General features: G+C 41.0%; 1 protein-coding gene across 1 annotated transcript in view; it reads left to right on the top strand.

Annotated features, from left to right (window-relative positions):
• FAM171B (family with sequence similarity 171 member B) overlaps window positions 1-17,450 on the top strand; it is a 35,337-nt gene that overhangs the window by 12,759 nt on the left and 5,128 nt on the right. Inside the window, exons 2-7 of the mRNA XM_033947196.1 lie at window positions 1,742-1,975; window positions 4,306-4,398; window positions 8,023-8,181; window positions 10,827-10,997; window positions 13,290-13,406; window positions 16,665-16,788. Of these exons, the coding sequence (XP_033803087.1) occupies window positions 1,742-1,975; window positions 4,306-4,398; window positions 8,023-8,181; window positions 10,827-10,997; window positions 13,290-13,406; window positions 16,665-16,788 (898 nt within the window). The remainder of the gene's footprint in view (window positions 1-1,741; window positions 1,976-4,305; window positions 4,399-8,022; window positions 8,182-10,826; window positions 10,998-13,289; window positions 13,407-16,664; window positions 16,789-17,450) is intronic.

The following is a 17,450-nucleotide window of genomic DNA, read 5'->3' as shown; positions in this document are numbered from 1 at the left end:
CTGTAAAAGGAGGAGTATTATTTCTGTTAGCGCACCTCTCTCTTACCAGACTCTTGCATGGCTTATAATATATGAAAGGTAGCATTTAATTTAAAAATAATTTTCTACTTCCTCAGTTCTATAAGAGCACTCACAGAACAAACCTATTTAATTACCCCTCCCTGAAATTTTACCAATACAAAAAGTTTTTAGAGAGAATGTTATCTTTCCAGGCAGCTAGGCTGAACACTTGGCTTGGAAAACCCATACTTGAGGCCACTACATACACAGGCTTTAGAAAATCCCTAAAAACTCGATTGTTTAACAAATTCTAAATGCCCAACCTCCTCTTCCTTGCTACGGCACTCCTCTCTACCTCGCCTCCCCAATTCTAGATTTGAGACTAACTTTTACCCTCTCTCCCCTTGCATAACACATCCTGACAAAATGTATCTTTATTGTAAACCACTTGTATCCCATGTACTGACAAAATGTATCTTTATTGTAAACCGTTTGTATCCCATGTACTGTAAAAATGTATCTTTACTGTAAACCGCTTTGAACTTCACGGTATAGTGGTATATAAGAAATAAATTATTATTATTATTATAAATTATTGCTATACAATAAAGGCCAAATTCTATAAACAGTATTCTGACTGTAGGCGGTGGTAGGCATCCTAATGCTGTCTAACCAGCCAATCGGGATGCACATTAAAAAAAAAAAAAAACCTCCCTGAGGCAGGTCGCCTATACTGTAGGCGTTTTCGTGAGCCTAGGGAAACGCCTAAGGCCGCTTAAGCTCGCCCAAGGCTAGGTGTGGTTTCACCGAGAAGTGGCCTTAGGCATCTCCCTAGGGCCACGATAGGCACCTGAAATGTAGGCCAGCAAAACGCTCCTTGCAGCGATCAGTTTAACGGCTGCAGCAGAGAACCTGTCCCCCTGCAAACTCGGCAGGCAGGAGGAATGCCCACTCCCTCCTGCTAGAACCCCTGAAGCCCCTCCCCACCAAATGTCTGCGGCAGAAGTTCCCAATTCCTCCTGCTGCAACGGCAAACCCTGTCGACATAGTCCTAGAGCCTCTCCTTGATGCACCAGGAAGGAGAAGGTCCGCCATTCTGTGGAGGCGGGCCTATTGGCCGAAGGGAGGAAAATCCCTCTGGCCGGCCTGTGAGAAATAGGTATAAGGTGGGCTTGTGGCTTGTGGGTGTTGGATCGGGGGCATGTCTTCAGGGAGGTTCTGGCCGGAGAGAGTGTACATCCCTCCTGCTAGTGATTTTTTTATTGTGGGGGGTGGGCTTCTGGCAGGAGGGAGTGGGAATCTCTCTTACTGGTGATCTTCGAGGGGAAGTGCTGACAGGAGGGTCTGGACATTTCTCCTGTTGGCTGACTTCGCAGCTTGGGGGGGTTCCTGCCCTGGGTGCTCAGCTGATTGCGGCAGGGATATTCAACTCAGTGACAACACAATTCTCTAACAGGTGCCTGTGACATGGACGACAGTTAGAGAATTGGGATGGTTAGGTATCTGTCCATCAGGACAGATGCAATTCTATATAGGATGCTCTTATGTGATTCTCAAAAGCTGCTTAGGTAACTGCTGAGACTGGGCGTCCTATACAGAATCAGGCCCCAAATCTACATCTTTGCAATTCTACTTAATTAGCTTTAAATGTACTAACATGCTGTTCTAAACTTCATTTTTGCTCTGAATTGCGGCCAAGATTGATTGAAATCAAGTCCATTTTCTTGTTTTCTTTTTGTAGTATCTATGTTTACACTGAAAGTTCAAGTAAATGACATCATCAGCCATCAATACTTGCACCAGGCGGTAGTCGAGGTATTTGTAAACTACACCAAGACCAACTCTACAGTTACAGGAAATAACGGAGCAGTGATAATCAAAGTCCCATACAAGCTGGGTCTAAGTCTGACAATTATATCCTATAAAGATGGCTACATGTTGACACCCCTTCCTTGGAAGACTACAAAGATGCCAAGTAAGTACAGTCAATCTTCTTAAAAATCTCATGATCTCAATATTTCATTGCATAACTTATTTTTCTTACTCTTTGGGTGTGTATTAGTGAACCAGAGTTGACAACTCTCAAGGGCATCCATGATTGAATACAAATCAAATACAAACTGTAGATTAGAGAATGACACGGGGAAAAAATTTGTCCCCGTCCCCACCCCCGCGACTACCGCCCCCGTCCCCGCAACCACTGTCCCCATCCCCGCGACCACTGTCCCCGCCCCATCCCTGTCCCTGTGACCACTGTCTCCACAGCAGCCATTCAAGCCTGAGAAAGGAAACTAGTAAAACTAGAGGACATAGTTTGAGGTTGAGGGCAATGTTAGGAAATTCTACTTTACGGAGAGGTGGATGGCCTGGAATGTGCTCCCGAGAGAGGTGGTGGAGAGGAAAACAGTGACTGAATTCAAAGAAGCGTGGGATGAACACAGAGGATCTAGAATCAAAAAATAATATTAAATATTGTACTAAGGCCAGTATTGGGAAGACTTGCACGGTCTGTGTCTGAATATTGCCGTTTGGGGAAGGATGGGCTGGAGAGGGCTTCAATGGCTGGGAGAGTGTAGATGGACTGGAGTAGGTTTTGACAGAGATTTTGGCAGTTGGAACCCAAGCACAGTACCGGGTAGAGCTTTGGATTCTTGCCCAGAAATAGCTAAGAATAAAATTTTTAAAAAAATTTAAATTGAATCAGGTTGGACAGACTGGATGGACCATTCAGGTCTTTATCTTCCATCATCTACTATGTTACTATGTTACTGCAATATTTAGTTTATTCCTTCCTTATAAATCAAAGTTCTGGCTGCTGAACTAGAGAAAGAGATTTTCAGCTGGCAGGGCTTTATTTATAAATTTTTATCAACACAACTAATATACTACTTTATCCTAAAGCAAAAAATAAAATAAAATAAATATAATTTTTTTTTCTACCTTTGTTGTCTGGTTTCTGCTTTCCTCATCTTCTCTTCATTCATTTCCTTCCATTCACTGTCTGTTCCATATGCTCTGTTACTGCGCCTCTCCCTTCCATCTCTCCCTCCACCCACCCCCCTATTGGTCTGGCACCCATCTTCTTCCCTCCGCTCCCCCAGTCTAGAATCTCTCTCTTCCCCATTTCTCTTCAGCGTCTGTTCCTCTCCACCCCACCTTTCCCAGTTCCCTTCAATGTCTGTTTCTCCCTACCCCGCCTTCCCTAGTTCCCTTCAGCATCTGTTCCTCTCCACCCCACCTTCCCAAGTTCCCTTCAGCATCTGTTCCTCTCCACCCCACCTTCCCCAGTTCCCTTCAGCGTCTGTTCCTCCATACCCCACCTTCCCCAGTTCCCTTCAGCGTCTGTTCCTCTCCACCTCACCTTCCCCAGGTCCCTTCAGTGTCTGTTCTTCTCCACCCCACCTTTCCTCCCTTTCTCTCTCCCTAACACAGGCAATTTCTAAATTTGCTTCCTATGAGCAGCCAGAGAATTGAAATCGCGTGTGGCTGCAGGAAAGGTAATCTCTGATGCAACTTCCAGTTGTGTCAGAGATGGCCTTTATGGTAGCCACACACGATTTCAATGCTCCGGCTGCTCATAGGAAGCAAATTTAGAGAAATTTCCTACCATGAAGGTAAGGGGCAGGGAGGGAGATGCTCAGGTGGTTGCGATCAGGCTGCGGCAGTGGCGGCGATTGGGCGGCAGCGATCAGTAAGGAGGGAGGGAGATGCTTGGGTGGTGATGGTGATCAGCCCATGGCTGCGGTGGCGGCTATCAGTAAGGAGGGAGGGAGCGCGATTGGTGACCATGCGCATTCCCTCCCTTAACTGTGGAGACAAGGCCATTCACCGCTCCACAGGGTGGTGAATGGCCTTGTCCCCATAGCCGCGTTGAACACTGTTTTCCCCCCCACCAATCTTTCGGCAGGTTACCCACGGTCACCCTTGACTTACCGCGGGTAACAGCCACCGTGTCATTCTCTACTGTATATCTTAAAGAAAATAATTTTTTTCTGCAGGATTTTCTTGTATTTTGGTGTGTAGACAAATTCAGAAAGAACTAGTTGCGACCCACAAAAGTTTTTGAAGTAATGTACTGGAAGTACAATATTAGCATATTTTACTTTTGTTTTCATAATTCACATTTTTATGGAGAGACAGCCTACTTTCTTAGAAATTTCATCTATAAGAAAGTGCAGTCTAGTACAGTAATATAGTAGAGGTCATCAAATTGTACATAGAAATTGCTATGACCTATGCTGAGTGCTTTTCAGCATCTTTGTTCTTATAGGATTATAATGATATCTGTTTTGTTAAACTTTGCAGTTTTTTCAGCAGTGACTCTCTCACTGTTGCCACAAAGCCAAGCAAATATATGGCTCTTTGAGGATACTGTCATAATTACTGGAAGACTAACTGGTAGGTACAGATTCTTATTGACCTGAAGCTATCCTTCATCAGTGTTTGATATAGTTGAATGTAGAGAATGGGGACTGAGGATTGGGCACTTCATAAATCAAAATCAAAAGAGTTAGGAGGCAATTCGATAAATTGGCATGAAGATGTATGTGCCAGTTTGTGCCACAATGGGGTATGCTTAACACCAATTCTGTAATGGCTTCGAGCGCACCTAAGTCATTATAGAATGCTAGTGTAAAGCTGCTTTACAAAGATGCCAAGTAAGTACAGTCAATCTTCTTAAAAATCTCATGATCTCAATATTTCATTGCTAAGTTAGCTGTGCTGACTTATTTCATACCAATAGCTGGTACAAGTTGCCATGCCTAAGTGTGCATACAATTAATAGTATTATATAAGTTGAGTGTGTTACATGCCCATGCTTCACACACATGTATATCCTTGCAATTGTGCTCTGAGTGACCTATGCAAGTTGATTACAGAATAGTGCCTAGCTCTTACACATGTAACACACGTAACTTACATAAGAGCATGAAAATAGTCATACTGGGTAAAATCAATAGTCTGTCTAGCCCATTATTCTGTTTCCACAATTGCCAATGCAGGTCACAAGTATCTGGCAGAAATTCAAATAATAATAGCATTCTATGTTACTAATCCCAGGGCAAGCAGTGGCTTTTCCCAGGTCTGTCTCAATAGCAGACTATGAAGTTTTCCTCCAGGAACTTGTCCAAACCTTTTTTTAAACCCAGCTGTGCTAACCACTGTTACCACATCCTCTGGCAATGCGTTCCAGAGCTTAACTATTTTTTGAGTGAAAAAATATTTCCTTTATTTGTTTTAAAGGTAGTTCCATGGAACTTCATTGAGTATCACCTAGTCTTCATAATTTTTGAAAGAGTAAAAAATTGATTCACTTTTACCTGTTCTACACTACTCAGGATTTTGTAGACCTCAATCATATCTCCCCTCAGCCATCTCCTTTTTCAAGCTGAAAAGCCCTAATCTTTTCTGCCTTTGCTCAAATGAAAGGAGTTCCATCCTCTTTATCATTTTGGTCGCTCTTCTTTGAACCTTATCTTTTTTGAGATAAGGTGACTAGAATTAAACACAATACTCAAGGTGAAGTCACACCATGAAACAATAGAGAGGCATTATAATATTCTTTGTCTTATTTGCCTTTTCATGTTTGCTTTTTTTTGGCCACTGCTGCACATTGGGCAAAAGGTTTCAGTGTATTGTCTACAATGACACCTTGATCTTTTCCATGGTCGCTGACTCCTAAGTTGGGCCCTAGCATCTAGTAATTATAATTTGGATTATTCTTCCTAATGTGCATCATTTTCATTTGTTCACATTAAATTTCATATACCATTTGGATGCCCAGTCTTCCAATTTTCTAAGGTCTTCCTACAATTTTTCACAATCATGTGTTTTGAATAATTTTGTGTCATCTGCAAATTTTATCACCACACTTGTTCCAGTTTTCAGATCATTTATACGAGTAAATATATTAAATAGCACCGGTCCCAGTAAAGATCCCTGCAACACTCCACTATTTACCCTCCTCCATTGAGCAAAATGGCCATTTAATCCTACCCTCTGTTTTCTGTCCAGTAACCAGTTCCTAATCCACAACAGAACATTGCTTCCTGTCCCATGACTCTTTAATTTTCTCAGGAGTCTCTCATGAACAACTTTGTCGAAAGCTTTCTGAAAATCTATATCAACCGGCTCACCTTTATCCACATGTTTATTCACACCTTCAAAGAAATGAAGCAAGTTGGTGAGGCAAGACTTCCCTTGGCTGAACCCATGCTGACTCTGACCCATTAAATCACGTTGTCTACATAATCCATAATTTTATTCTTTATAATTGCTTCCAGCAATCACACACAGAAGTTCTAGTATTCTGTAACATTCATGCACCAGCTTATAGAACTGCTGTTTTAGAAATAGTTCCTGTACATTACCAGAATCCTAGGCATTCACTTTTACTGTACAGCCTTGTATGCAGTTTAATGTATCATAAGAATAGGAATAGAGAATTTCATAATGCTTCTGTATCACTTCATGATGAGACTGCAACTTGTGTGTAATTCTGGTCACTGCATTTCAAGATGTAGTCGAATTTCAAAAGGTACAAAGAAGGGTGACCAAAATGATTGAAGGTATGGAACAATTCTCGTATCAGGAATGGCTAAAGAGATTAGGGCTCTTCAGCTTGGAGAAGAGACAGCTAGAGGAGATATGGCAGAGGTTTATAACACCCGACTGGAGTGGAATGAGTAACTATGAATCAATTTTTTAGCAAAGAATAAAAAGATTTGTGAACACTTCATGGAGTTATATACTGTAGCAGCACATTTAAAATAAATTGGAGACAATATTTTTTCACTCAGCTTCTGTTTTCTGTCCTGTGTGGAGCAGTGGTTAAAGCTACAACTTGTGCTGCTCCTTGTGACTCTGGGGAAGTCACTTAATCTCCACTTTGCCCCAGGTACATTAGACAAATTCTGAGCCAAGTGTGACAGACAGGGAAAAATGCTTGAGTACCTAAATAAATTTATGTGAACCATTCTGAGCTCCCTGGGGAGAACGGTATAGAAAATTGAATAAATAAATATACTTATAGTTAATCTCTGGAACACATTGCCGGAGCACGTTATAAAAATAATTAACATAGCTGATTTGAAGAAAGGTTTGGGTGAATTCCTGGAGGAAAAGTCCATTTATCATTATTAAGATAGACCTGGGAAAAGCCATTGCCTATCCCTAATATTGAGGAGCATGGAATCTTGCTACTTTTTGAGATTCTGCCAGGTACATATGACTCAGACTGGCGATTGTTAGAAAAGGATTCGAGGCTAGATGAACCCTTTGTTTGACCTACTGATAGTATGGAAATTCTTATGTTTTTAAAAGATGTTTGTCGAAGCTACTTAAATTTAAATTGTGAAACTGTGAGTCCTTGCAGGATGGTGTTCTTTGTAGTATATGTTTCAGCTAAGAAAGGGCTTCAGTTTTAACTGGTTAGCTAGTTGGGTGTTATCCATTTGAACTTAATTAGCAAGTAAATTATAAGGAGGTTTTTTTTTTTTAGAGAGTTGCGCGGGGACAGAAATCCCACCCGTCCCCGCGAGGAATCCCTCCGTCCCCGCCTGACCCTATAAACTTCAGAAATAGTTAATTAAAGGCTTTGGTGGAGACCCATTTACAAATAAGCAAAGATACTTTATTAATTTGGAAATATTAATTGGGAAGAATACATGGGTTTCTACCAGAACCTCTAATGTAAATATAAAATAGAAATACTCAGCTGATGAGAGGACCCCCAAGCTTTCAGCTGAGGACTTCCTTTGCAGTTGGCCGGGGGTCCCTTTTGCCAAGCTTTTCAGGCAGCAGTAGCGTCCCTGAGTCACAGATGCTGGCACCTCAGTGGCTCATGGATGAGGAGAAAGCCAAGGGATCCTGACAGCTGTTTTGTGATGTCACTTCCTCAAGGGGTAGGGATATTTGTACAAATATTCATGCTGGAACACTTGAAGGATATAGTAACTTCTGTAGAGATGGTTTTAAATCTAAATGCTGAATTACTTATGAAAAATATTGCTTTCATTTCAGATGCCAAATATCAGCCCAGGATACAGTTTCCTAAAAGTTTTATAAATCTTCCTGGCAATCACAATATTGCAAACGTGACTGCATATCTCACAGTGCCACAACAGGTTTTGAAAGTGGACAGTTTTCTTTATACAACAGGAGTTCTTCTTAACAAATCAGGTAGGTCTAATTTCCTAACATGTGAAGGTTTTGTTGAATTTAAATAGGGTTACCAGATTTTTTGCTCAAAAAAAAAAAGAGGATGCATGGCCTTGCCCCATTCAGCCCTGGCCCTGCCTCATTCTGCCCCTCAACCCTGACCCCACACAAACCTGGTCTCCTCCGAGCTGCGTCTGGAGGGCATCTGTGCAAGCGCAGGCGTGACACTTTGACATCATGCATATGCACGCATGCATGTGACATCACCGCGTCACATGTATACATGCTCTCCAGACGTAGCCCCGATCTCAGTGTTTTTCAAAACCCGGACAAAGTGAAAAGTGTCCGGACATCTGGACAGTCCTCTAAAAAGGTAATTCTAAATTTAAGAAAATGTGTATGCTGTAGCACCAAGTTTGTACAGAAGTACTCTGATACCAGGCAGAGGGGTATTTCAGTTGTATGTTTATAAAAAGTCACTGTTGGTACTTTGCACTGAAGGATCTTTGCACTAACATGGGCTGCTCACACTTTTTTGGCTTGCGAGCTACTTTTAAAATGACCAAGTCAAAATGATCTACCAACAATAAAAATTTTTTAAAAAGCACAAAGCATACTGTATGCAGAGAAAATGTTAATTATCATTTATATTCAGGTTTTTTTTCAAAGAGGTCAAGACAGATGACTCTAAAATATGCAATGTCACCTCAGTAACAACTGTACAAAAAAATAGACAAATATACCCCTTCCCCTTTTACTAAACTGTGATAGCGGTTTTTAGCGCAGGGAGCTGCGCTGAATGCCCCGCGCTGCTCAGGACGCTCATAGGCTCCCTGCGCTTGTCAAGTTCACAAGAAGCTGCGGTGGAAACTAAAGCCCGGATTCTATAAACGGCACCTAAATCGGCCAGCGTCTAAAAAATTGGTGCCACTCATGTCAATCACACTTCGACGCCATTTACATAATCACGGCTAGCAGCACCTGTGTAACCTGTGTAACCTGTGAAATGTAGGCGAGGGTTGTGAAAGCCTACATTTCAGCCACCTCAGTTTTTGGAGAATCACGCTTAGCGGCAGATCATAAGTCACGCTTTGCCCATAAAAACAACCACTTAGGCGTTAGGCACTGCTAAGTGCCATGTGATAGGCACCTATTTTTTATAGAATTGGATAGGCGCCTATCACACAATTACATAATTTTTTTTTTTTCAGTTATTGAACCTATGAAAGATATTTTGCCAATTAAGTTAGGCACCTTTTATAGAATTTTGGCCTAAACATAGTTTTTCTGGTTCTCAGGCCACTGCACTAATCATAAGAACTTAAGAATAGCCTTACTGGGTCAGAGCAATGGTCCATCGAGCCCAGTAGTCCATTCTTATGGTGGCCAATCCAGGTCACTAGTACCTGGCCACAACCCAAGGTGTAGCAATATTTCATGTTACCAATACAGGGCAATCAGTGGCTTCTCCCATGTCTTTCTCAATAACAGACATGGACTTTTCCTCCAGGAACTTGTCCAAACATTTCTTAAAACCAGCTACACTATCTGCTCTTACCACATCCTCTGGCAACGCGTTCCAGAGCTTAACTATTTTGTGAGTGAAAAAAATTTTCTCCTATTGGTTTTAAAAGTATTTCCCTGTAACTTCATCGAGTGTCCCCTTGTCTTTCTAATTTTTAATGGAGTGAAGAATCAATCCACTTGTACCCATTCTGCTCCACTCAGAATTTTGTAGACTTCAATCATATCTCTCCTCAGCATTCTCTTTTCCAAGCTGAAGAGCCCTAACCATTTTAGTCTTTCCTCATACGAGAGGAGTTCCACCCACTTTACCATCTTGGTCGCTCTTCTTTGAACCTTTTCTAGCACCACTATATCTTTCTTGAGATAAGGAGACCAGAATTGAACGCAATACTCCAAATGAGGGTCATTATAACATTCTTAGTCTTGTTAACCGTCCCTTTTTCAATAATTCCCAGCATCCTGTTTGCTTTTTTGGCCGCCGCCGCACATTGGGTGGAAGGTTTCATTGTATTGTCTACAATGATACCCAGATCCTTTTCTTGGGCGCTAACCCCCAAGGTGGACCCTAGCATCCAGTAACTGTGATTCAATTTATTCTTCCCACTATTAGTTTAGTTCATTAATGTGCATTAGAGTAGTAGTGAATATTGGTAACTCTAGCCCTTAGCATGCTCGCTATGTTTGTTTTAACATGCACTCAGAATAGCAAGAATACCAAACCAGTCCAAGAAGATATTAGCATATATGCACATGTAAATGTTGGAATGTCAGATGCAAATTAGGCTTTTGTAAAGAATGCACTGAATAGCATGGTTTGCTGTACTTCATCTGCCAATATTCAGACTGGTGCCTGGTTATCTCAACAGCTAAAGTTAGGACAGCCTTTTTGCTGTCCTAACTTTAGCTGCTTACTTAACTGGTGAACAGTGTGAATATCACCACTAACCAGTTAAGTATTGGTTTCTCCCAACTCCACCCATGGACCGCCCAGCACTGCCTGGACAGCACAGGGGTGGTCATGGTTTGGCAGAGCTAACTATACATTCTGTATAGTTTATTGTCTAACTGCCTAATCAATTAAGAAATATGTGAATGCTTTGAAATTATGTAAAATAATGAAAAATTACTTTCTTGTACAGGTTTCAAAAGTATTGAATTGACACCTGTTGCTGCAGTGTGTGTAAACATGCTTTCTGCTGGCAAAGAATTGAAAATAAATGGACTAATTGAAATAACGCTACCACTACCAGCTCTAGTTTCCATGAATGCTGGAGATGCTGTTCCTGCTTGGACGTTTGATATGAAAACTGGTATGTTATACACTAGGGCAGCATTTCCTAAGCACTGGTCTGCGGTGAGACCTGGTCTAATGTTCCATTGATAGGATGTGCAATTTGACTGAATTGACTTTATGCCTGATGAAATCTTTCTGCCCAATATTCAGCCCTATTTAACTGGCCAGGAATACTCCTGGCTGTTTAAATAGCATTTAATAAGAACATAAGAACTGCCATACTGGGACAGACCGAAGGTCCATCAAGCCCGTTATCCTGTTTCCAAGTTCCAACAGTGGCCAACCCAGGTCTGAAGTACCTAGCTAGATCCCAGGTAATAAGAACATAAGAACTGCCATCTCTGGATCAGACCTTCGGTCCATCAAGTCCAGCAATCCGCACATGCGGAGGCCCAGCCAGTTGTACACCTCTCTATGCCTCTCGTAAGGAGATGTGCATCTAGTTTGCTTTTAAATTCTAGAATGGTGGATTCCGCAATAACCTCCTCTGGGAGAGCATTCCGGGTGTCCACCACTCGTTGCGTGAAGCAGAACTTCCTGATATTTGTCCTGGACTTGTCCCCCCTTAGCTTCAGTCCATGTCCTCTTGTCCGTGTCACATTGGACATTGTAAATAATTTTTTTTCCTGCTCTATTTTGTCGATTCCTTTCAGTATTTTGAAAGTCTTGATCATATCTCCTCGCAGTCTCCTTTTCTCAAGGGAGAACAATCCCAGTCTTTTAAGTCGTTCCTCGTATTCCAAGTTCTCCATACCTTTTATTAGCTTCGTTGCTCGTCTCTGCATCCTTGCCAGCAGTTTTATGTCCTTCTTTAGGTTGGGAGACCAATGTTGGACACAGTATTCCAAGTGTGGTCTGACCATTATAACTTTTCCGATCTACTCGTGATTCCTTTCTTTATCATGCCTAACATTCTATTTGCTTTCTTTGCCGCTGCCGCACATTGTGCCAATGGTTTCAGGGTCCTATCAGTACACCCAGGTCCTTTTCTTGTTTGCTCTTACCCAGAGTTGCACCTGACATTTTATGCTGCTTATCCTAAGAATAAGCTGTGGATTGCTCCAAGCCATCTCAATAATGGCCTCTCGACTTCTCTTTTAATTACTTATCCAAAACTTTTTTAAACCCCACTGTGCTAACTGATTTCACCACATTCTCCGGAAATGAATTCCAGAGTTTAATTACACATTGTGTGAAGAAATATTGTCTTTGGTTTATTTTAAATCTACTACTTAGTAGCTTCATTATATGCCCCCTCGTCCTAGTATTTTTGGAAAGAATAAACAAGCATTTCACATCTACCCTTTACACTCCGCTCAGTATTTTATAAACCTCTATCATATCATCCCTGAGCTGTCTCTTCTCCGAGCTGAAGAGCCCTAGTCGCTTTAGCCTTTTCTGATAGGGAAGTCGTCCCATCCCTTTTATCATTTTAAGTGCCCTTCTCTGTACTTTTTCTAATTCCGCTATATCTTTTTTGAGATACAGCAAACAGAACTGCACACAGTATTCGAGGTGCAGCCATACCAAAGGCATTATATAGTAACATTTTCATCTTTGTTTTCCGTTCCTTTCCTGATAATTCCTAACATTCTATTTCTTTCTTAGTCACCGCAACACATTTAGTTGAGGGTTTTAACATATCCTCAACAATGACACCTAGATCCTTTTCCTGGGCAGTGACTCCTAACAAAGAACCTTGCATCACGTAGCTATAGTTTGGAAGATAGCCGGTTATCTCTGTTGAATATTTGCGGTTAGCCACTAGCCACTGGCTGCCTATGTCGTGAAACTTAGCCAGCTACTACTACTACCACTACTTATCATTTCTATAGTGCTACCAGTGCTGTACATTCAACATGCAAGAGATGGTCCCTGCTCGATCATAAAAACTGAGATAAGTCATAAGCCTTTAGTATATATGTAAAAGCATTTGACTAGTAGCACTTTAAGGCACTTTTTAAGCACTTTGAAACTATTGCACTTTAAACATTGAAATCCGATTAGGATAAAAAAGTGGGCCAGTGAAGAGAGAGCTCGTTAAGCTTATTGCCATGATAAACATTTGAGCGATGAGTGGTGTTTCTGAGGTCTGAAGATTCAGTAAAGTTATAAAATGTATAGCTATTAAGAGTGGTTGAATCATATATTACAACACTTAGAATAAGAGGTATTTAGGAGCTATATGCGTTTCTAAGTTAGAGTACTATTGAAGAAATAACCATATTATTGAGAATCTACAATAACCCCCCCCCACATACACACACAATTTTGACTTTTGAATATGTATCTCTTACATTTGTTTTAGGTGCATGGGTAAATCGTGGTATGGGAAAGGTAAAACGAGAAGACAACCATTTAGTATGGACATATGTTGCAGAACACTTGGGCTATTGGATAGCTGCTCCTCTCTCTGGACCGGAAGGTATTACATATGCTAAAACGCTTAGCGCACCTTAGTAAAACAGGGGGTATGTGTTGGAGCTATATTTTCTCTACAATTTTTCTTGACCTATTTCATTTTATTGCTGTTACACCGGACTCACAGGGACTGACTTTTCTCCCTTCCATTCTTCCAAGAACATATCCAGAGCTTTTCTAGGATTAGGTACAGTATATGATATCCAATCTTAGCTCATTATGAGGCATTTATAAATCTGCTTATCCTGGTGGAATATCAGTTTTGAAACCTGCCTCGCTACATGTTCCTAAAAGCATCTGTGTTGTTTCACAACATACATACTTTTATACACATTTAAAGGAGGAATTTCAGGAGTAGGGGAGGTTTGGGGTACAATCAGAAAATGACATCTGTAGATCATATTTTCCAAATTTAATTGTAGTTTTCTAGAAATGTTTTACCCATACAAAAAGGTGCACAAGTCTGCAGGTTTGTTGTATTCATGGAAACTATATACAAGCCTTTGACAATTAGATGCAGGTTAACAAACCTAGTAATAAACTCGATAACATACCCCATTCAACCCACACTAAAACTTCATGGAGTTCTGATCGACAGAGGCTGTACCATGCAACCACAAATCAACAAAGTAATAAAAACATCATTCGTGACTATGAGAAACCTAAGACAAATCTGAAAATTCTTCGACAGGAAACAATTCCAACTTTTGGTACAATCTCTTATCCTTGGACTAATTGACTACTGCAACATACTATACCTCCCCTGCCCAGCAACCATGATAAAGCAATTACAAACAATACAAACAATACAAAATACAAAATACTCATCTACTCATTGAAATAATATGATCACATCACAGAAGCATACCACGACTCACACTGGCTCCCAATACAAGCAAGAATACACTTCAAATTATACTGCCTACTATACAAAGCTATTAATGGAGAAAGCCCAACCTACTGGAACAACCAACTATCCAAATCCACCTCAACCAGGCACAGGAGAACCCACTCACTATTCACACACCTACCAACAAAAAATGTCAAAAGAGGAAAACTTTATGACAACCAAAGCAGCTAAACTAGACAGACAAATCACCAATCTGTTATCTACGACCACAAACTACAAAACCTTCAAAAAAAGAAACTAAAACCCTACTCTTCAAAAAACACATAAAACCTGTTTAACACGACTAGTTCCTTCCCTAACTCCAACTACCTCACACTCCACCCATATCTAATCTAAAATGTTTCCAATTACCCAACATGTTACTCCTTAAGTTCTCGACAATTCTTATGTAATTCTTAAGTTCTCAACAATTCTTATGTAATTCTTATGTAAGGCTTAACGACAATTCTCATGTAATGTTAGAATTCTTGTAACCTTCTGACAACTCTTGTGTAATCCGCCTTGAACCGCAAGGTAATGGCGGAATAGAAATTCACTAATGTAACGTAATGTTTTTTACTCATAGATTTTGCGCCTAGCTGGGCTTTTTGTAAATTGTGCCCTGCAATCTGTATCTGTTGCTTAGTGGGAAACTGTACTATAGCAAATGTCTTAATTAATGTGGTGAAGGCCTATGTGTGCTATTGGTGACAAGATATAGTGAACAATTAGAGTGTGGACTAAATTCTATATATGATGCTGAAAAATCAGTGCTGAAAAAAATGTGTGCTAAGCACTATTCTTTAAGCACACTGCTGTAAAATCCTGTGCCTAACTTAGCTGCAGGTCAGGCATATTCTGTAACAGTGCGTGTAAATCATTGAAACACCCATGCCCCTTCCATAGCTAACCAAGAAAGCAAGTGGACAATTGGTCCACAAGGTCCATAAGGGCCAGAGCAACAAGAAACAAATGACAGACCAAGCCATAAGAGTTGATCCAAAAACCTTTAATTAACAACAGTTGCAGGAGGGGGTAAAACACAAAGTCCGACTTAGCTAAGTTTCTCCCTGCTTAGGCTGCTTCAGGGGCTATAAAACCAAACTGGTGTCAGGAAAAACATGCACCAGATATGATCCAAATCCTCTCTCTCCCTCACAGTATACACTGTTGCTGCTTATACTCATGAAGCAGCCCAAGTACGGTGAAACTTAGCTAAGTCGGACTTTGTGTTTTATCCCTCCTGCAATTGTTGCTAACTAAAGGTGTTTGGATCAACTTTTGTGACTCAGTCTGCCATTTGTTTTTTTGTCTCCCATGGCCATGCTACCTTTCTGGATCTGCACACTAGAATTTACGTGCATCTCTATATAGAATACACCTTAAAAGATGTGCATGTGAATTTTAATTATTGCCAATTATTGCTGATAATTGATACGCCCAGTTATCCACACTAATTGGCTCATTATTCCATCAAGTTGTGGGCGCAAATTAGGCATGCACCCAAATTTGCATACTAAACTCAAAGTGCCATTTATAGAATCTGGGGGTATAAGCATAATTCTACAATGGGGTATCTAGAGTTATGCGCCCTTTGCATACATATAGGGAAACCGGCACTTACGAATATGCACGAAAGTGGCAGCAAAACACACCTAAGCATTATACTGTAAAGGTGTACCATGCGCTCAAAAATTGGCACCAAGTTCTGTTCTATAAAGGGTACTCTGAATTGAGTGCTGTTTATAGAGTAGCATTTAAAGTTGATTCTCACACCTAAAGTTGAGCGCCAGTATTTTCACCAGTTGAAACTTCATATATATGCTGGCACCCAACTCATACAAAAGCACAGCACAGGAGATGACAACCAATGGAATTTGGATGGAAACACTTTATTCAATATCGCAGTATGACTCAACACAAGTCGTATTTCGGCCAAAGGCCTGCATCAGGAGTCAAAGGCTTGCAAATGTTCCAAGATGTTCCAAGTCATTTTAATTTCCAGAACCAACTGGTATTTTGGTCTCTAATGATCTGGAAGGCAAAGGAGAGAAAATACTAGTTTTAAAGTAAGAAGGGAGAGGTTTTGAGGTTCGATGATTAAAATATGAAACCTGTGAGTCTTGGCTAAGAGTCTTGAGCCAAGATTCACAGGTTTCATATTTTAATCATCGAACCTCTATCAACGTCCAAGCTGGTCTCCAAGATCCTCAACCACCCTTTATAAACACTCTATGGTTTAGATTGTGGCTTGTTCCTTTTTTGATCCCATGTACCATCTTCAAGTTAAACCAGTATGATCAAATATGCCTCACATATCAATTTCTGAAAAACGAATCCAATCCTGTGTATGTTTGCTTTGGCCAATTTTAGGATTCACTGGTAATGCAGCTTCCAAGGACATCGGAGCCTATCATACAGTGTTTCTTACAGCCATATTAGGAGGCACTGTTGTCATTATTGTGGGATTTTTTGGCGTTCTACTTTGTTACTGCAGGTAAGGGAAATTGCTACTTGTACCATTTTCAATGGGTCATTGTTTTAACAAGAGACTTTACCCACTATATAAACAGTACATTCATATTTCATGGAAATCTACTTATTCATAGAAAAAAAGTTTTAGTCCATTTTGTGTAGGTGCCTTTTTACTAAGCTGTGTTACTGTGGCCTGTGCTAAAAAGGCAGCCAGTGCGGTAAAAATCCTGTGTTAGCTGCCTAACACAGGAGTGGGTGGGATCTGGGCATGACATGGGCTGGCTATAACAGCTAGCATGCAATCAGTGACATGCTCTAGTTGTCACGGCTACCGATAGTGCAATCAAACTTACCACCACCTCAACAAGGAGGGCAGCAAGTGTGCTTATTCTGTGTTCAGTCTGGTAGTGAAGCACACTGGCAAAGGAGCTGTAGTTGTACTCTTCCTCCCCATCTTCCAATACCACCCAATCCCTACCCTGCACTCCCTGATACAAAGTTTAAATCCTCCCAGCACACCCAATGCCAAATTAGTTCCCTACCAACCACCCATTCCCCTGACACACAAACCCCACTCCTTCCTGTAAACCTCTAAGCATAATCCTCTAAGCATAATCCCACTCCCTCTGGTCAACCATCCCCCTACCCTCTATTACCCAGAGGACTTACCCTGTGGGGTCCTTT

Source organism: Geotrypetes seraphini, chromosome 5, assembly GCF_902459505.1.
Source record: "Geotrypetes seraphini chromosome 5, aGeoSer1.1, whole genome shotgun sequence".
Lineage (NCBI taxonomy): Eukaryota > Metazoa > Chordata > Amphibia > Gymnophiona > Dermophiidae > Geotrypetes > Geotrypetes seraphini.
Note: the sequence above shows the minus strand (reverse complement) of the source record. Positions and strands in the feature narration are given on the sequence as shown.